Raw genomic sequence first — 21,556 nt, forward strand, 5'->3', positions numbered from 1 at the left:
TGGGAGAGATATGTCTATGGAAGGCATGTTCATCGTGCCACCTTTCATTTTCGGCCCCTCAATGTCAATTCCACCCTCTGGCGATTTCATTTTTGGAAGAGAAACATCAAAAGTGGGCATCCTGAACTTGCCACCTTTTGTCTTTGCATCCATATCAATATCTCCTTCTAAATGTCCTTTTGGAAGAGAAATATCTATTGATGGCATTTGGAACTTCCCACCCTTCATTTCAGGGCCTTCAATATCAATTTGACCCTCTGGAGATTTCATTTTTGGAAGGGAAACATCAAAAGTGGGCATCTTGAACTTGCCACCTTTTGCCTTTCCATCCACATCAAGATCTCCTTTTAAATGTCCTTTTGGAAGAGAGATATCTATTGATGGCATGTTGAACTTTCCACCCTTGAATTCAGGGCCTTCAACATCAATTCCACCCTCTGGAGATTTCATTTTTGGAAGGGAAACATCAAAAGTGGGCATCTTGAATTTGCCACCTTTTGTCGTTGCATCAACACCAAGATCTCCTTCTAAATGTCCTTTTGGAAGAGAAATATCTATTGATGGCATGTGGAACTTCCCACCCTTCATTTCAGGGCCTTCAACATCAATTTCACCCTCTGGAGTTTTCAGTTTTGGAAGAGAAACATCAAAAGTTGGCATTTTGAATTTTCCTCCCTTTGCATCCACATCAAGATCTCCTTCTAAATGTCCCTTTGGAAGAGAGATATCTATCGATGGCATGTTAAACTTTCCACCTTTGACTTCAGGGCCTTCAACATCAATTTTACCTTCAGAGGATTTGAATTTTGGAAGGGACATATCAAATGTTGGCAGCTTGAATTTGCCTCCTTTTCCTTCAGCATTCGCATCAAGATCTCCCTCAACACTACCTTTCGGAAGTGAGATGTCAATTGATGGCATGTTAAACTTTCCTCCCTTTACCTCAGGGCCTTTGACATCAATTTGACCTTTAGGAGTTTTACATTTTGGAAGGGACATATCAAATGTGGGCATCTTGAACTTTCCACCTTTCAATTTTCCATCCATATCAGCATCTCCCTCAACACTGCCTTTGGGAAGTGAAATATCAATTGTTGGCAGACTGATCTTCCCTCCTTCAACCTCTGGTCCTTCAATGTTTATTCCACCCTCAGGCTTTTTCATTTTCGGTAGTGAGATATCGAATGTTGGCATTTTCAGTTTTCCACCCTTAACTTTGCCATCAATATTGCCATCAGTACTCCCCTTTGGGAGAGATATGTCTATAGTAGGCATGTTCATCGTGCCACCTTTCATTTTCGGCCCCTCAATGTCAATTCCGACCTCTGGAGATTTCATTTTTGGAAGAGAAACATCAAAAGTGGGCATCTTGAACTTGCCACATTTTGTCTTTGCATCCATATCAACATCTCCTTCTAAATGTCCCTTTGGAAGAGAGATATCTATTGATGGCATTTGGAACTTCCCACCCTTGAATTCAGGGCCTTCATTATCAATTTGACCCTCTGGAGATTTCATTTTTGGAAGGGAAACATCAAAAGTGGGCATCTTGAATTTGCCTCCTTTTCCTTCAGCATTCGCATCAAGATCTCCCTCAACACTACCTTTTGGAAGTGAGATGTCAATTGATGGCATGTTGAACTTTCCTCCCTTGAATTCAGGACCTTTGACATCAAACTTTCCCTCTGGCGAATTCAATTTAGGAAGGGAAACATCAAAAGTCTGCATCTTGAACTTTCCACCTTTAGCTTTTCCCTCCATATCAACATCTACCTCAGCACTACCTGTAGGTAGACAAATATCAGTTTTTGGCATGCAGATCTTGCCTCCTTCAACCTTGGGCCCCTTAATACTTATCTCCCCTTCTGGCTTTTTCATTTTTGGCAGTGAAAAATGGATTTTTGGCATCTTGAATTTTCCACCTTTTTTCTTGGCATTGCCTTCAACACTCCCCTTTGGGAGAGATATGTCTAGAGATGGCATGTTTATCTTGCCACCTTTAACTTCAGGTCCCTCAATGTCAATTTGTCCCTCAGGAGATTTCAGTTTTGGAAGGGAAACACCAAATGTTGGCATCTTGAATTTGCCACCTTTTCCTTCAGCATGCACATCCATATCAACATCTGCTTTAACATTCCCTTTGGGAAGGGAAATGTCAATTGATGGCATGTTGAACTTTCCACCCTTGAACTCAGGGCCTTCAACATCAATTCCACCCTCTGGAGATTTCATCTTTGGAAGGGAAACATCAAAAGTGGGCATCTTGAACTTGCCACCTTTTGCCTTTGCATCCAAATCAAGATCTCCTTCTAAATGTCCTTTGGGAAGGGAAATGTCAATTGATGGCATGTTGAACTTTCCACCCTTGAACTCAGGGCCTTCAACATCAATTCCACCCTCTGCAGATTTCATTTTTGGAAGGGAAACATCAAAAGTGGGCATCTTGAACTTGCCACCTTTTGCCTTTGCATCCAAATCAAGATCTCCTTCTAAATGTCCTTTGGGAAGGGAAATGTCAATTGATGGCATGTTGAACTTTCCACCCTTGAACTCAGGGCCTTCAACATCAATTCCACCCTCTGCAGATTTCATTTTTGGAAGGGAAACATCAAAAGTGGGCATCTTGAACTTGCCACCTTTTGCCTTTGCATCCACATCAAGATCTCCTTCTAAATGTCCTTTTGGAAGAGAGATATCTATTGATGGCATGTTGAACTTTCCACCCTTAAACTCAGGCCCTTCAACATCAATTCCACCCTCTGGAGATTTCATTTTTGGAAGGGAAACATCAAATGTGGGCATCTTGAATTTTCCTCCTCTAACCTTGCCATCTGCATCAACATCTCCCTCCACACTTCCTTTTGGAAGAGAAATATCAATAGATGGCATGTTAAATTTTCCACCCTTGACGTCAGGGCCTTCCATATTAATCTTTCCCTCTGGAGATTTTAGGCTTGGTAGAGAAACATCAAATGTGGGCATCTTGAATTTCCCTCCCTTTGTCTTGGCATTAATATCACCTTCAAGACCACCCTTTGGGAGAGATATGTCTATGGTAGGCATGTTAATCTTGCCACCTTTCATTTCAGGCCCCTCAACCTCAATTCCACCTTCTGGAGATTTCATCTTTGGAAGGGAAACATCAAAAGTGGGCATCTTGAACTTGCCACCTTTTGCCTTTCCATCCACATCAAGATCTCCTTCTAAATGTCCTTTTGGAAGAGAGATATCTATTGATGGCATGTTGAACTTTCCACCCTTGAACTCAGGGCCTTCAATTTCTCCCTCTGGAGATTTCATTTTTGGAAGGGAAACATCAAATGTGGGCATCTTGAATTTTCCTCCTCTAACCTTGCCATCTGCATCAACATCTCCCTCCACACTTCCTTTTGGAAGAGAAATATCAATAGATGGCATGTTAAATTTTCCACCCTTGACGTCAGGGCCTTCCATATTAATCTTTCCCTCTGGAGATTTTAGGCTTGGTAGAGAAACATCAAATGTGGGCATCTTGAATTTCCCTCCCTTTGTCTTGGCATTAATATCACCTTCAAGACCACCCTTTGGGAGAGATATGTCTATGGTAGGCATGTTAATCTTGCCACCTTTCATTTCAGGCCCCTCAACCTCAATTCCACCTTCTGGAGATTTCATCTTTGGAAGGGAAACATCAAAAGTGGGCATCTTGAACTTGCCACCTTTTGCCTTTCCATCCACATCAAGATCTCCTTCTAAATGTCCTTTTGGAAGAGAGATATCTATTGATGGCATGTTGAACTTTCCACCCTTGAACTCAGGGCCTTCAATTTCTCCCTCTGGAGATTTTAGGCTTGGTAGAGAAACATCAAATGTGGGCATCTTGAATTTCCCTCCCTTTGTCTTGGCATTAATATCACCTTCAAGACCACCCTTTGGGAGAGATATGTCTATGGTAGGCATGTTAATCTTGCCACCTTTCATTTCAGGCCCCTCAACCTCAATTCCACCTTCTGGAGATTTCATCTTTGGAAGGGAAACATCAAAAGTGGGCATCTTGAACTTGCCACCTTTTGCCTTTCCATCCACATCAAGATCTCCTTCTAAATGTCCTTTTGGAAGAGAGATATCTATTGATGGCATGTTGAACTTTCCACCCTTGAACTCAGGGCCTTCAATTTCTCCCTCTGGAGATTTCATTTTTGGAAGGGAAACATCAAATGTGGGCATCTTGAATTTTCCTCCTCTAACCTTGCCATCTGCATCAACATCTCCCTCCACACTTCCTTTTGGAAGAGAAATATCAATAGATGGCATGTTAAATTTTCCACCCTTGACGTCAGGGCCTTCCATATTAATCTTTCCCTCTGGAGATTTTAGGCTTGGTAGAGAAACATCAAATGTGGGCATCTTGAATTTCCCTCCCTTTGTCTTGGCATTAATATCACCTTCAAGACCACCCTTTGGGAGAGATATGTCTATGGTAGGCATGTTAATCTTGCCACCTTTCATTTCAGGCCCCTCAACCTCAATTCCACCTTCTGGAGATTTCATCTTTGGAAGGGAAACATCAAAAGTGGGCATCTTGAACTTGCCACCTTTTGCCTTTCCATCCACATCAAGATCTCCTTCTAAATGTCCTTTTGGAAGAGAGATATCTATTGATGGCATGTTGAACTTTCCACCCTTGAACTCAGGGCCTTCAATTTCTCCCTCTGGAGATTTCATTTTTGGAAGGGAAACATCAAATGTGGGCATCTTGAATTTTCCTCCTCTAACCTTGCCATCTGCATCAACATCTCCCTCCACACTTCCTTTTGGAAGAGAAATATCAATAGATGGCATGTTAAATTTTCCACCCTTGACGTCAGGGCCTTCCATATTAATCTTTCCCTCTGGAGATTTTAGGCTTGGTAGAGAAACATCAAATGTGGGCATCTTGAATTTCCCTCCCTTTGTCTTGGCATTAATATCACCTTCAAGACCACCCTTTGGGAGAGATATGTCTATGGTAGGCATGTTCATCTTGCCACCTTTCATTTCAGGCCCCTCAACCTCAATTCCACCTTCTGGAGATTTCATTTTTGGAAGAGAAACATCAAATGTGGGCATCTTGAATTTGCCACCTTTGGCTTTGGCATTCACATCAATATCTCCTTCAATTTTACCTTTGGGAAGTGAAATGTCAATTGATGGCATGTGAAACTTCCCACCCTTGAGTTCAGGTCCTTCAACCTCAACATCACCTTCTGTAGATTTCATTTTTGGAAGAGAAACATCAAAGTTTGGCATCTTGAATTTCCCCCCTTTCATTTTCCCCTCCATATCAACATCTCCTTCGGCACTGGGTTTGGGAAGTGAAATGTCAAATGTTGGCATGCTGATCTTTCCTCCTTTCACCTCTGATCCACCAATGTTCATATCACCCTCTGGCATTTTCATTTTAGGTAGTGTAAAGTCTACTGTGGGCATTTTAAACTTCCCCCCTTTAGAAGTGGCATCAAAATCACCCTCAATACTCCCCTTTGGAAGAGATATGTCTATGGTAGGCATGTTCATCTTGCCACCTTTCATTTTCGGCCTCTCAATGTCAATTCCACCCTCTGGAGATTTCATTTTTGGAAGGGAAACATCAAAAGTGGGCATCTTGAACTTGCCACCTTTTGCCTTTGCATCCACATCAACATCTCCTTCTAAGTGTCCTTTTGGAAGAGAAATATCTATTGATGGCATGTGGAACTTGCCACCCTTCATTTCAGGACCTTCAATATCAATTCCACCCTCTGGAGATTTCATTTTTGGAAGAGAAACATCAAAAGTGGGCATCTTGAACTTGCCACCTTTTGCCTTTGCATCCACATCAACATCTCCTTCTAAATGTCCTTTTGGAAGAGAGATATCTATTGATGGCATGTTGAACTTTCCACCCTTGAACTCAGGCCCTTCAACATCAATTCCACCTTCTGGAGATTTCATTTTTGGTAGAGAAACATCAAATGTGGGCATCTTGAATTTTCCACCTTTTGTCTTGCCATCTGCATCAACATCTCCCTCCACACCTCCTTTTGGAAGAGAAATATCAATAGATGGCATGTTAAATTTTCCACCCTTGATGTCAGGGCCTTCCATATTAATCTTTCCCTCTGGAGATTTTAGGCTTGGAAGAGAAACATCGAATGTGGGCATCTTGAATTTCCCTCCTTTTGTCTTGGCATCAATATCACCTTCAAGACCACCCTTTGGGAGAGATATGTCTATGGTAGGCATGTTAATCTTGCCACCTTTCATTCCAGGCCCCTCAACCTCAATTCCACCTTCTGGAGATTTCATTTTTGGTAGAGAAACATCAAATGTGGGCATCTTAAATTTTCCACCTTTTGTCTTGGCATGTACATCAACATCTCCTTTAATATTACCTTTTGGAAGTGAAATATCTAAAGATGGCATGTTGAATTTCCCACCCTTGAGTTCAGGTCCTTCAACCTCAACATCACCTTCTGTAGATTTCATTTTTGGAAGAGAAACATCAAAGGTTGGCATCTTGAATTTGCCACCTTTGGCTTTGGCATTCACATCAATATCTCCTTCAATTTTACCTTTGGGAAGTGAAATGTCAATTGATGGCATGTGAAACTTCCCACCCTTGAGTTCAGGTCCTTCAACCTCAACATCACCTTCTGTAGATTTCATTTTTGGAAGAGAAACATCAAAGTTTGGCATCTTGAATTTCCCCCCTTTCATTTTCCCCTCCATATCAACATCTCCTTCAGCACTGGGTTTGGGAAGTGAAATGTCAAATGTTGGCATGCTGATCTTCCCTCCTTCCACCTCTGGTCCTTCAATGTTCATATCGCCTTCTGGCATTTTCATTTTAGGTAGTGTAAAGTCTACTGTGGGCATTTTAAACTTCCCCCCTTTAGAAGTGGCATCAAAATCACCCTCAATACTCCCCTTTGGAAGAGATATGTCTATGGTAGGCATGTTCATCTTGCCACCTTTCATTTTTGGCCCCTCAATGTCAATTCCACCCTCTGGAGATTTCATTTTTGGAAGGGAAACATCAAAAGTGGGCATCTTGAACTTGCCACCTTTTGCCTTTGCATCCACATCAACATCTCCTTCTAAATGTCCTTTTGGAAGAGAAATATCTATTGATGGCATGTGGAACTTCCCACCCTTCATTTCAGGACCTTCAACATCAATTTGACCCTCTGGAGTTTTTATTTTTGGAAGGGAAACATCAAAAGTGGGCATCTTGAACTTTCCTCCTTTCATGTTGGCATCCATTTCCACATCTCCTGCACTCCCCTTTGGAAGAGAGATATCTACTGATGGCATGTTAAACTTTCCACCTTTGACTTCAGGGCCTTCAACATCAATTTTACCTTCTGGAGATTTCAGTTTTGGGGGGGAAACATCAAAAGTGGGCATCTTGAATTTGCCACCTTTTGTCTTTGCATTCACATCAACATCTCCTTCTAAATGTCCTTTTGGGAGAGAGATATCTACTGATGGCATGTGGAACTTGCCTCCTTTCACGTTTGGCCCCTTCATTTCAGTTTCACATTCTGGAGATGACATTAGTGAAATATCACATGTTGGCATTTTGAATTTCCCTCCTTTTCCTTTTTGGCCGTCAATCTTAATATCTCCCTCTGCCTTGCCTTTTGGCAGTGAGATGTCAAATGATGGCATGTGAAATTTCCCTCCTTTTACGCCAGGGCCCTCCACATCGGACGTTAAAGTAGGAAGAGCAACATCTATTGTAGGCATCTTGATTTTTCCTCCAGCACTTGATTCAACGTCATAATCTCCTCCAGCTCTCCCCTTTGGGAGTGAAATATCTACTTGTGGAATCTTCGGTACAGAAATATCCAAATCTGGGAGGTTTATCTTTCCAGTACCTTCAGGTAGTTTTGGAATGGAAATGTCCAATTGTGGAGCTTTTATTTTAGCCCCTGTCAAAAATGTCCCATCAATCTCATCACCTTTTCTTTCACCTGAATCAGCTTCCAATGATGGCAGGGATATGTCCACATCGGGCATGTATATTTTTGCCTTCCCACTGGAAACCCCCATGTCCACCGCTGGCATTTTCACTTTCGTTTTGTCTGAACCCTCAATATTGGCTGCTCCGTCTATCTCATCGGAGTGCCGAGACAGTCTGACCTTGGGCAGCTTTAGCTTTGGCATCCTCAGCTTGGCCCCAGAGCTTGAGTCTGGCGCAGAGGTGCCCGCTCCTCCCTTTCCAGATGGCAAGCCGACAGACATTTCTGCCTCAGGGGGGCTGACCGTCACCGCCGATGACGACCCAGAACCAGATACCTTGAATTTTCCCTTGGGGAGTTTAAATTCCAGTGTGTCCTGCGACGAAGGGCGTTCTGCCTTTGTTTTTTTGGTTTTAGGGATCGTTATGCCAAATCTTTCCCCCTTTCCCTTTGCTTTGATCTTATCTCCAGAGACGTCTACCTCACTGTGTGGTGTTGCAGCATCAATGCCAACATGCCCCACCCCTCCAGCTTCGTTCTTGACTCTCATTCGGGGAAACCTTATCTTGCTCTTCTTCCTGCCCATGGATGTCGCCCCCTGTGCCTTCCCCGCTCCCTCTGCTGCAGCCTTGCCCCCTTTCTTCAGCTTGAACTTTGGAAATGCAAATTCCACATCAACAGGATTCTGATCCAGCCTGCCCGGAGATCCCTCGATATCAACGTCTGCCCCAGTTTTCACCTGTTTGTTCTCCTTTAGCCTTTTTAATCCAAATCGTCCTCCCCTTTTTTTCTTTGCCTTGAAGGGTTTGATGCTTTTGACACTCTGTAAGAAATATATACACAAGTTCTAGTCAAACCCTTGTATTTATTGATGTCAACAATAACAACAATAACAAAACAAAAAAATAAAGCCAAGCATGTAGTTAAGCACGTCAGTGTACCATTTTGGGCAATTTGGCTTTGGGTCCTTTGAGGTCAACACTGGTTGCCCCTGGATACACAGTGACTTCATTGCGAGGTATCGTCCGCTTCAGGAAGAAAGAGACTTTATAAGGTTCTGCACACTGCAAAATCTTGAGCGCATCCTCATATCTCACATTGTCGAAGTAGACTCTAGCACTGAGCAGCTGATCACCTGTGGGAAAAAAGAGTTATTAACAACATCTTTAAATTGTTTCAAAATATAGTGTGACTCTCTTTGGGAGACACCTTAAGGTTATTATTTTCCTTCATATTTTAATTTCTTCCTTGAATGTTCCTTATTATCACACTATGTATAATGGAGTTATCAAACTGGAACTTTTTCACATTGCCCTCTATAACCATAATCCTTATTGTTTATTCCTGGTACAGTTTATCAAGCACGCTAACTTTGTATTTACCCTGCTGGAGGCTCAAATGTTTAGCTGCCGGAGAATCCCTCAGAACTTCCTTGACAAAGATACCAGTCTCTCCACCTATCACACTGTATCCACTGGCTCCTGCTTCAGCTTCCGTTTCCACAACGACCTCAACCAGCTCAGAGGTTGGCTTCTCCTCCTACGGATGGTCATAACCACATGCCACATCAAATGCAGCTGTCCTAACACTTTAAGTTTAATAAGTTAGTCTTATATTGTAGTGTCCTATTTTAACTAGGATAACACAGTGCTATCAAATTGTATTTCAGTTTTGTCCTTGGTGGCATGTGATATTCAATTTTTTATTTATTTTGAATAGCGCCAAAACAATATGTGTGGCAGAAGGAGTAGGGATATATTGAGCTATGTCCTAGAACTATGCCTAAAGGTATATCCTAGAACTATGCTTAAAGGTATGTCCTAGAAGTATGCTTAAAGGTATGTCCTAAAACCATGCTTAAAGGTATGTCCTAGAACTATGCTTAAAGGTATGTCCTAGAACTATGCTTAAAGCTATGTCCTAGAACTATGCTTAAAGGTATGTCCTAGAGCTATGCTTAAAGGTATGTCCTAGAACCATGCTTAAAGGTATGTCCTAGAACTATGCTTAAAGGTATGTCCTAGAACTATGCTTAAAGGTATGTCCTAGAACTATGCTTAAAGGTATGTCCTAGAACTATGCTTAAAGCTATGTCCTAGAACTATGCTTAAAGGTATGTCCTAGAACTATGCTTAAAGGTACGAAACAGAATTGCGGACTCTGCTTTTAAGGACTGTGAGTAAATATGTAATACTGACAGGCATTGAAGGCTTGGTTAGTATTTATTATTTCTTGACTAACCCGCCAAAAGGCTCAGGTCAAAGATGCTGTCGGTGATGTTAAAATTACCAGCTAACTGGGTGGGTATCCACTCCTTCCTTTTAGTTTTCATGCAAAGCAGGAAGGAATGTTTCTGATTCCTTTGACTTTTCATGACACGGAAGGTTAACTATGGAGTATTACTTAGTTGCTGATTATGGAACCCTAAAAAGTACCAGTGACAATTGTGTTTCTGTCAAGCGTCTACGTGCTCTATGTATATGAGAAAGCATCTATGTGCTCTATGTATATGAGAAAGCATCTATGTGCTCTATCTATATGAGAAAGCGTCTACGTGCTCTATCTATATGAGAAAGCGTCTACGTGCTCTATCTATATGAGAAAGCGTCTACGTGGTCTATGTACTGTATATGAGACTGTAAAGACAGCTATGGATGCAACAGCAGTAACATTTAGTAGCACATTTTCTTGAGGAACTCTGTCACTCCCAGTGGCATGCTATGGTGATCAGGTATTCCTTAAGCTGTTTTGATGAAGATGATTTTCTATAGCTATATGCCATCTCTATATTTTGTACTTCTATATTTTTACGTACCTCTGCGGCACTTTTCTGGGGTGGACTGTCCATCTCTGTTTGGGTAGAATGAGACGTCTCTCTCAGTTGGCTTCTCTTCAGACTTAACACCTGTTTCAGCTCTGCATGGAGTTTCTCTTTCTGTACCTGAAACTCAGGTGAGAAAAGGATGGTTATAGCAGCTTCAGTGTGGGATTTCTCAAGCCACCCTTGATGTTGTCCACGCTAACACGTGTGCTGTAGCTGACATCATTGACAGTGTTCATATCACAGTAAGGCCCTTGTATCCACAGGGGATATGTTCCAAGACTTACTGTGGATAGCTGAAACCACAGATAGTAATGAACACCATAAATAACTTGTTTTCCTGGTACACACATACCTATGATATACAATTTTCTTTCTTTCTGTATCAAGTCTAGAATCGTATATTTTCACTTCTCTTTGGCTTTGACGAACTGCCAGCTACACTTGGGCACTTTGTGTGTTACATATCAATTCAGCTTCACTTGAGCACTTTGTGGGGTACATATCAATTCAGCTTCACTTGAGCGCTTTGTGGGGTACATATCAATTCAGCTTCACTTGAGCGCTTTGTGGGGTACATATCAATTCAGCTTCACTTGAGCGCTTTGTGGGGTACATATCAATTCAGCTTCACTTGAGCGCTTTGTGGGGTACATATCAATTCTTTACCTCCCTTCCTTCCTTTCTTTCGCTACACGTCAAAGCCCCTCCTTTTGATAAAACCGTGAGGAGGGAGGAAGGAAGGAAGGCAATGAGGATGGTGGAGTCAGGGACAGACATACATGAGAAATGAGATGTGCTTAAAGACATGAGTAATGAGTTACAGACATGACTTATTAACCCTCCTATTATGTTCAAATTTTACCCACATCTATTATGCTTGGGGTCAATTTGACCCCAGCAATTTAAACCTCCAAAAAATTATTATAATTCTTTTTTTTACCCAAGTTTTTGTGTCAGGTACTTTAGGTTTGTTTGTTGACTACCTAAATAGCCCTTAAAAATAAAACCATACCCCCACCCACCCCCTTTATACATCTAGAATACATGTTACGCGACTATGGAGAAATATGCAGATCCCCATAAAATCTCACTGATTGACCTACAATTGGAAATAAATATCCTTCTGGTGTTTTTATGGCTTCATATTATTTCTAAGTACATATTGTTGTTATCTATAACATTTGGAATAAAAAACTATTTCTTTTATCAAGAAAAGTAACAATGTGATGAAAAAAGTTGATATTTCTTATATATTTTATACATTTAAAACAGCCTGGGGTCAAATTGACCCCAAACAACACCTATGTGTAAAGTATGTGTACAGGACATTGAAAACATATCATCATGTTAATTTTGTCTTTACCCAGTTGTCCCCATTAAATTAGGAAAAGTCATTAAATATGAAGCAAAAAAAATTATGTCAAACATTTATTTAGAGACGTTAAACATTGAATGGGGTCAAATTGACCCCAAACATAATAGGAGGGTTAAGTGTGATGGTGCGGAAAGGAATTTTCCTCTTAAAAATTTCAGGCCGCAGTGAACCACGGATAACTGAAACCGTGGATACCAAATCAGTGGATATGGGGGCTGCTGTATTTATGCATTTTGCATTTATGTGTTTTGCATTTTACTTCACAATACGATGTCCAGTTATCTTAAATGGTGATTGAAATGATCTTAAATTGTACATTTTAAAGATTGCACCAGTTCTACATTTGGTATTTTTTTTTAAAGAAACCAAAAATGATCTACACTTTTTTTGTGCTTTGTGTCTGTCACTCTCTCCTGCTGTCTTTGAAAGGCAACTGCTCCTGCCACTGGCCCTCTTTGAACCTCACATTAGCCTGTTAGCCAGTGACAGACACTCTGAACAGACATGAATTAGCATTTAGCAGTCAGTCAGAACTGTGTGTGAATCCATCACTTAGCACCAGGAAAGAAGCCTGTCTGAGTGTCTGTCTTACCCTTACCCACTGCAGCTGTTGCCTCGTTATTTCTTTCTTTATTATTTTGTTTGGATTGGTTGCAGTCAAAATCCAAATGCCATTAATGTTAAATCATTCCGACTCACATTTAGTCAACATTTACCAGTTGTAGATGTATATGTTATGTGCATGGATGTACATATGGATATGGATATACAGTATATGTGCATATTTATATGTAAGTGTGTATGTATATGTATATGTACTGTATATGTATATGTATATGTATATGTGTATGTATAGGTATATGTAAATGTATATGTAGAAGGATGTGTATGTGTACAGTATATGTACTGTATATGTATATGTAAGTGTATATGTATATGTCTATGGATGTGTATGTATGTATTTGTCTAGTGTTGTAGTGTGATGGCTGTCTGTATGTCAGAGACTCACCACTCTGGACTCTCCTGCTCCTCAGCACAGAGGCTGTGGTGGATGTGTATGTATGTATTAGTCTAGTGTTGTGTAGTGTCATATGTGTATGTATGTATTAGTCTAGTGTTGTGTAGTGTCATATGTGTATGTATGTATTAGTCTAGTGTTGTGTAGTGTGATATGTGTATGTGTGTATTAGTCTAGTGTTGTGTAGTGTCATATGTGTATGTATGTATTAGTCTAGTGTTGTGTAGTGTCATATGTGTATGTATGTATTAGTCTAGTGTTGTGTAGTGTGATATGTGTATGTGTGTATTAGTCTAGTGTTGTGTAGTGTGATATGTCAGAGACTCACCACTCTCTCCGGACTCTCCTGCTCCTCAGCGCACAGGCTGTGGTGGATGTGTATGTATGTATTAGTCTAGTGTTGTGTAGTGTGATATGTGTATGTATGTATGAGTCTAGTGTTGTGTAGTGTGATATGTCAGAGACTCACCACTCTCTCCGGACTCTCCTGCTCCTCAGCGCAGAGGCTGTGGTGGGGGCTGAGGTGGGGGACCGACGGAGGCCTGTCTGAGGGGGGAGACCGCCTTTTGTCTTTTACCTGTACGGGCAGGTAGAGGTTTGGTTTAAGTTTATGTTATTAAATTAAGAAAAGAAAGGGACAGGTTACGTTTAGTTGTATAGTATAAACACTATGAAACAGAAATCTTTAAGTGAAGGAAGTCACATTAAGTAGACGTTTGCATGAATGCTGAGATATTAGGGGTCAGTAGCCACACTTATAACGCTTAGAAATTAAAGGGCTATGGTTTCAAATTAAGGACAACCTTAAACACAATAAAAGGTTTTGTATGGACCATAGGAACATGTAAGAGCAATGCAAGTATAATTGAAGGAATTGGAGGGATTGTTGGTTTCTGAGAGAACTGGAATGTTGTACAATATAACACAATACAAACTGATAAATGGTTTGTCAGCTTTGGTCTGCTTTGTTTTCACTGTAACTGAAGGTAGAAATTCAGGGACTGGTTTTCAGTTTAAGGACCCCCTTGTTTAGAGGACAACTCAAATGAATATAGGTATATCTGAAGGCACTGTGAGTTGAACAGTAGGTCCGTAAAGGTATGCAACCTTAACCAGGATGTTTTGGCAGATATAAGTGTCACGCACACATTAGTTTGTACTGTAATTATTAATATCACTGAAAAGCTCAGGCTTTTCCTGTTGATACTTACAGCTGGTTCCCTTGTCTGTGAAAAAGCATGACTCTCTTCCAATTCTCTGTCAGAGTCTGAAAACACAACAGATTTACATCCTTATTAGTCTGGCCGAGGCAGAATCCTAAAAGCAGTCTCAACAGCCCGAATGAGTTTACCACCGGGAGATACAGCAGACCTTGACACCTCCGGAACACTTATACAATACTTTAATACTAGCACTTAAGTATAACACTAGCAGAAATAACAAAACAAAAACAAGCACCGGTAGATTGATCATATTATAGAGGCAGGGTAGTTTCCCTCACACCTGATGTCCTGCTGTAAATATAATCAGACCTGTATAATCAGATCAACACCCTTCCTGTTCACACTCATTACTTTAAGGACCCTGAATGATTTATCCAGACGGTTCGGCTCTTAAATACCAATGAGATCCTGTTCAGGCAGACACTCACAGGTTCTCCCCTTGACATCTGCTCCGCCATGCGTGCGGATGGAGAGTAAACACTCAAGGGGAGGACACAAGCAGCCAGGCCTAATTAAATAAGATAATGGAATCCTGGGGGTCTATTTCCTCCACCGTGTAATGTGATTGTTTGTTTATATTATTATTATATTATATTAATCATATTATTTATATTATACTATATTACTATTACTATTATAATTATTGTATTATAGTTTGTTTCTTGTTTCCTGCACCGTGTAATGTGTGTGTTGGTTTATATTATTATCATATTATATTATATTATTTATATTGAATTATTTATATTATGTTATATTATATTACTATTATTATTATTGTATTATAGTTTGTTTCTTAAGATGACCCAGCACATGGAGACGAATGACGTAAATCACTGTATCACTGACTGATACCCACAGTCTTGGGTGCACTGGAATGGCACTTTCAACATTCTTTCCGTGATCAGTTTCCCCTCTTGACACATATATGAATTTACTGAGTGGAGAGAGAGAGAGAGATAGAGAGAGAGATGCAGGGAGAGAGGGAGAGAGAAAAAAGGAGAGAAGGAGAGAGATGCCTGTCTTTACTTAGAGAAGGGAGGGAGAGAAAGAGAGAGAAGAGAGGGACAGAGAAAGAGGGAGAGAAGGAAACATGCCTGTCTTTACTGAGATGAGAAAAGGAGAGAAAGAGAGAGGAGAAAGGGATAGAGAAAGCGGGAGAGAAGGAAAGATGCCTGTCTTTACTGAGATGAGAAAAGGAGAGAAAGAGAGAGGAGAGAGGGATAGAGAAAGAGGGAGAAAAGGAAACATGCTGGTTCCCTGTTCAGTCCACTGCACTGTGGTCTGGGGGTAGCGGTGCCGGGGAACAGGGTGGGGGTGGGGGGCGTGGGGTTGAAGGAATTCAAACACCCCACCCTCCTGGTGGCACAAGATCAGGTTTCTATCAGGCATGGAGAGACTGTACAGTATTCCATGTCAGCGCACCCCGTCATTCCGCACCAGGCTGAGGTGTCCGATGTCCCGGCAAGAGAGTCACAAGAACACATTACTGGCAGCGCCGCGGCGGCCCGCGGGTCGGCCCTGCTGACACCTTTCTGTGGCCGACCTGCAACCTGCTGAGCAGAGTGGCGCAAACACTGATCAAAAGATAAACATGTTTCTCCGCTGCCTGACAGAAGAGGGTCTGGGCAGGTTGGTAGGATGTTTGAGGGTGGACCAGTAATTCCAGTTAAATTCACATAAAGCATAGGATTGAGGTGACTCTTGAAAATGAAATGTTTTTTTGTTTTTTTTAGGAAAAAAAATTAAAGGGCTCAAAGTAATTTGCTTGTTGTGCATTTTATAGATATATAGATATATGGTTGAGTGGACGCTTGATAGTGAGCTTATTCTTGTTAAAGGTGCTGAATTCCTGGAAAAGGAATTACAAAAGGTATTCTGGGTATGTGAGGAATATTTTTGAGATAACTTCAGTTTAGAGACATAACTTACATAAAAACATAATGAAATGCATCAACAATTCTATCTGGTTGTTGGTTATCCTTTTTATCCTCCCTTAGGTGCTCCACGCTCTGTGCTGATTGATTTCAGTTTATTTTGGATCAATATTGCCAAGAAACTAGTTAATAGCTCTACATCCGTGAGCTTATCTGCCATGACACCTGACAAGCGGGGGACTTGCTAAAGAGCCAAGAGATTTATGCGGACTAGGATTGGTCAGCCAGCGTCACTCTGGCACATTCTAATTCACAGCACGCTATAGGGTACTGCACAAAAACAGCTCACTACACACTCATCACACTACACACTACACACTACACACTACACACTACACACTACACACTAGACACTACACACTACACACTACACACTACACGCTACACACTCATCACAATGCAGATAAACACAACAGCCATAGACCCATTATGACTTTTCACATAGTTCAGGGTAACAGAGCTATTCTCCTCCAGTCTTGTTTGTCAGTGTAGAGTGACAGCCACTGGGATAGCTCACAGCGGAGGGGGGTTCGGGGGGTTGGCAAAGAGGGCTTTGATGGCCAGGACTCACGCCCTCTGTGAGTGAAGGGGACAGCTGCGGTGCTGCGCTGCACTGCGCTGCCCAGAGCAGGGAGGTTGTGTGTGTGTGGGAGGGTAGGTCGGGGGAATGTGCTCCTCATAGCTGAACCTGAGTGCTTTATATAGCGCCTGGCCCTGACCCACATCTGTGCCGCCCGCTGCTGTGCTTTCTGTCCTGCTTAAAAAGCAGGCATCCACATCAGCAGGCTGGATGTGTTAACGATGTGGCCCCGATCTGGTGCAAGTCTGGGCAGATCCTTCTCCAAGTCAGCTACTACTAGCATTAGCAATAGCATTCGATTTAGAATTGCTAGTATGGTACACACACTTGCCTCTGCATTTGCTCCATCTGTGAGCAGTGAACTCACACACACACACACACACACACACAATAGGACTAATGAGCACACACACACACACACACCAGGACCAATGAGCACACATACACACATCAGGACCAATGAGCACACACACACACACACTAGGACCAAGGAGCGCGCACACACACACACACACACTAGGACCAATGAGCACACACAAACACCTGGAGCAGTAGGGGTCAGGTGCCCAGGCAGCAGTAGGGGTCAGACCCCTTGCTCAAGGGCACCTCAGCTGTGGATACTGCGGGAGGGGAAAGCGCTGTTCATTCACTCACCCCACCCACATTTTTCTCAGGCAATCGAACCGGCGACCTTTCAGTCACGAGCCTGCTTCTCTAAACTCCTATCCCCGTGTTAGTTGGCCGTGGTACCTGAATCCAGCCCTGATCTGGAGGCCTTCGTCATGCCAGAGTAGAGAGTTTCTAGGGCGAGGCCATACTATGTCATTAATAGGGTGGTAAACAGGCAGTGCTCGTAAGCAGCTGGATGTGGAAGTGGGTCAGGCCCAGATGGGATTCAGGGGCCAGATCACAAATATTTAGTTTTAAGTGATTCAGGTATGTCTTGCTCTGAAGGCAATCACCAAATGGATCTTGGGCCTCATGAACAAACGTGTATACAAAAAAACGTACACTTTCACGCTTACGGTTTTGATACGGATGTATCAAGAGTGTTTGGAACGTTGTAAGTGATTGTGGTATATATTGCTTTGAAGGCAATTACCAAACGGGTCCAGACTCAGAGTCGAGTATTATCTGTGTAGCAAAACTAAAATCCTGTTTGAGGTTTTCCTGGCGAACACCTGCACAGCAGCTGACTTTGAAGTGGATCTTCGCCTGACCCGGTACACGGCTGGGCCAGAAGAGGGCCACACCCGTTCCTATGTTGACTGCTATCTGGATAGAGACCAGAATGTGTGAGTGGCAAACAATAAAAAACCTTGTACACCCAGGAAATTGTTGTTGCTAACCCTTATCTAAAATCTATATCTCTCAAAATACTCTGTTATGTGAAAGTGGGTATTTTGTAATGTCAGTAACGTCAGCTTAATATAATACAGAGATCTCAGCACTAAGGTAGTCTGGCTGCAGCAAAAGCTTTGTGCTCTTTGGAATTCAGGCTGGACCTACAGGCTACGGTCTGACCTGTGACCTATGCACTCTGACCTGTCAGAGGAGAGGGTCAGCATTAGTGGCTTACATAAGTGCATTGTCTTTCTCATAATATAGTAATTAATAGACAGACTCACTTGTCCTGTTTAGAAATTGCATTACAAAATATTAAGTTATGGATTGTAGTGTGGTGGGCTCATTGAGGTCATTCATATATCCCAGCCCAGACATTGCCATAGCCTTGTGCGTTTGCCAGAATTACATTTGTGCACTATTGGATTAGATAACAAGTGCACACAGACATACACACACACACACATACAGACAAAAAGAGTGTGTGGTGTGTATGTGTGTATATGTGTGTGTGTGTGTGTGTGTGTGTGTGTGTGTGTGTATGTGTCTGTGTCTGTGTGTGTGTGTGTGAGAGAGAAAGAGAGAGTGAGTGTTTAACTCCGGTCTCAGAGCACACAAATGGGTTTGATTCCTCTGGGAAGGTCTCGCTGGCTTAAGAAGAACGAGGAATGTGTAGCTTAACTCTGCCTATTTTTGGCCGTGGCTCTTTTCCAGCGCTGAGTAAACTCTACAGGCCTGACGAAAAAACACTGAAATGCTCCCCTACTTTATTCATATGCGCATAGAAACACCACTTCCATGTTTGCATTCTCCAATTAAAAATGTGCTTCCTAACGCCCTGGTACTAAATGAAACAATGCACTGCCTATGTGTCCACTGTCACTGTCCAGTAGCACTGTCTCGTGTCATACATACTTAAACATTGGGGGCTCACAGATAGGCCGCAGCGGACACCACAGAGAGAGCCTGTAGGCTTAATGTAGTAGCCGCTGATTCAATAGAGTCACAAGACCAATAAAGAACCTCTAGGAAAGTGGAGGTCCCCTGTCAACTGTGGTCATTTGTGGTCCCACCGCGTTATCCAATCAGACCAGACTTCATAGAATTATGAAGCATAAGAACCCTAGAATTAAAAGTTATAGAATGGACATTGCCTAACAATGCCACGTTCCGTGTCAAACCCGGAATAGGAGTTAACGACTAGTAATAGTAAATAAAGTGATGGGGGTGTCTGATTCCTTCTTCTATTGATCGATCCATAGCTGTTAAATCAATTACAGGCGTAAGATGTATTTGAGTGTTTTCTTTAGCTCCCATTGTAATGAAGGTCGTCAATGTCAATCAGGTTCCCCGTGAGCATTCTGCTCCTTCAGATATGATGTGGGAGACTGTCAGTAAAGGTAAACCAGTTTAATGTTAAGTCATGGTTTAGTCTCAATCTCAAACCCAGATCCTGAAGTCTTCATTTGAGGCAGTTTTGATGTCAGTGACCATACACTTTGATGTTGAAAACAACCAAGAAGACTGTCAACGCAGATTTGATCAATAATGCAGACGGAAGCAGTTGCTGTTTGCAACCAGCACATCATTCAAGCTTTCAAAGATGGCCTCTGAAATGAATAGATGGTCTGTTTTATGAACAAAAAATACTCAACTGAGCAAATTTAACGGTGTTTTGAACATTTGTTAAATAGGGTTTCAACTAGTGGTACTTTGCTGAGATTGAAAATATGTTATAGTGCAGACAACAAGAATGGCAAATTAAATGGACATTTGAGTTGTCAGTAATTTTCCCACACTTAATCAAATTAAAAGATGCCCAAGACTTAATAACATAATGAAGACATTTCCCCTCTGCTTCAGTGGAGTATTGTGAAGCCGTTGATTTGCGGATTGTGGAGGATGGATTGTGGATCCATAGTCGGAGATGACTGATGATTTATCCATATTTATCCATCCGTAAGCCATATTGCAGCCAAACTCTTTGAGCTGCTGACAGAAGTTTTTTTTATAGAGACCATTAAAAACCAGAAAGTCCACAACCTTGCTATGCTGCTGGACACTGATTTAGAAAAGTTCTTTTAAACTCTGAATGCCTTTCCAAAAACAATCTCACAGCAGCCCCTTTGTAAAGGTCAGTGCTAGCTGGTTGTGAATTCACTGTTTATGTGAAGACAAAGAGGGGAAAGACCTCCTCGGAATAGCTGGCATTCCCAGGAAAGGGCCCTGAGACCGAGTAGCATCCACAGAGCTGACCTGTAGCATAGCGTGAACTTTAGCACAAGACCACACTGTTTAACACGGGACGCACACACACCAAAGGTGTGACCACCAGTAGAAAATCAGATAACTCTCACACAATCTGTACAGTGAGTATTACACTTAATATGTGTTGTCACAAACAATATGACACGTCTGTCAAAGTAAAGGAAGTAAAATTGGCATTTAAAAAAAAAAAAAAAAGCATGTCAGCTGTGATGCACTAACAACTAGTAGAAAAAGTTGTTAAAGTCCTTCTGGAATTCTCCAACAATCCAAGTCAGAGCAGACACTACAGAGAAATGAGAGATATGTTACCGGATTCCCTCGTTTGGTCGAGTCATCTCGGTGAAGCGCCCAGAACAGGAGGCTGTTGTTGAGGTGTGTTGTCTTTATCAGTGATGGAAATAATTCCTCATGACTTCTGGCTGGACTGAGGTGGGACAGATGCTGCATGGGAAAGCTCAGTCGCCTCATGGTAGAGACTATAGAGGAGACATCCAGCTGTGTTCACACGCCTCCACAGAGAGGACCTCAGTGTGAGGCAGCAGAGAGGCAGATGTCTGGGAATGTAGTGATCTGTTCCCTTCTCTCTCTCTCTCTCTCTCTCTCTCTTTCTCTCTCTCTCTCTCTGTCTCTCTCCCTCTCCCTCTTTGTCTCCTCTCTCTTTCACTCATGAAAAAAACTTCTTGTCATGGGAAAAGCACTGATGGAGAATATTGCCCCTCCTATGGGTATGATGCGCCCGTCAGGAAATGCCTTTAGATAAACAGGAAACTGAGACTGTTTTTCTATCAAAATAGATATCTAACACTGAAACTCGTCACAAACATCTTCTGCTCCTCAAGTGTTTTGTCTTTGCTAAATGTGCGACCAGTCAATAAAACAAAACTGATTGCCTCTTAAAAGATTTCAAAGATTGACATGTTCTGACTGGTCAGAAGATAGAGAAAAACATATTCGGTGGTAATGCTTTCTTGTTATTCAGATAGTGAACTATCATGAATTCTCCATGTGTCTGTTAAGATGCACCAT

General features: G+C 41.9%; 1 protein-coding gene across 1 annotated transcript in view; it reads right to left on the reverse strand.

Moving 5' to 3' along the window:
• Window positions 1-21,556, reverse strand: part of prx (periaxin) — a 31,448-nt gene that overhangs the window by 7,218 nt on the left and 2,674 nt on the right. Inside the window, exons 2-7 of the mRNA XM_042708633.1 lie at window positions 14,393-14,448; window positions 13,651-13,758; window positions 10,779-10,905; window positions 9,347-9,505; window positions 8,906-9,099; window positions 1,549-8,787 (exon numbers count right to left, since the gene is read on the reverse strand). Coding sequence (XP_042564567.1) covers window positions 1,549-8,787; window positions 8,906-9,099; window positions 9,347-9,505; window positions 10,779-10,812 — 7,626 coding nt within the window. The 5' untranslated portion in view covers window positions 10,813-10,905; window positions 13,651-13,758; window positions 14,393-14,448. The remainder of the gene's footprint in view (window positions 1-1,548; window positions 8,788-8,905; window positions 9,100-9,346; window positions 9,506-10,778; window positions 10,906-13,650; window positions 13,759-14,392; window positions 14,449-21,556) is intronic.

Source organism: Clupea harengus, chromosome 9 (genome assembly GCF_900700415.2).
Source record: "Clupea harengus chromosome 9, Ch_v2.0.2, whole genome shotgun sequence".
NCBI lineage: Eukaryota > Metazoa > Chordata > Actinopteri > Clupeiformes > Clupeidae > Clupea > Clupea harengus.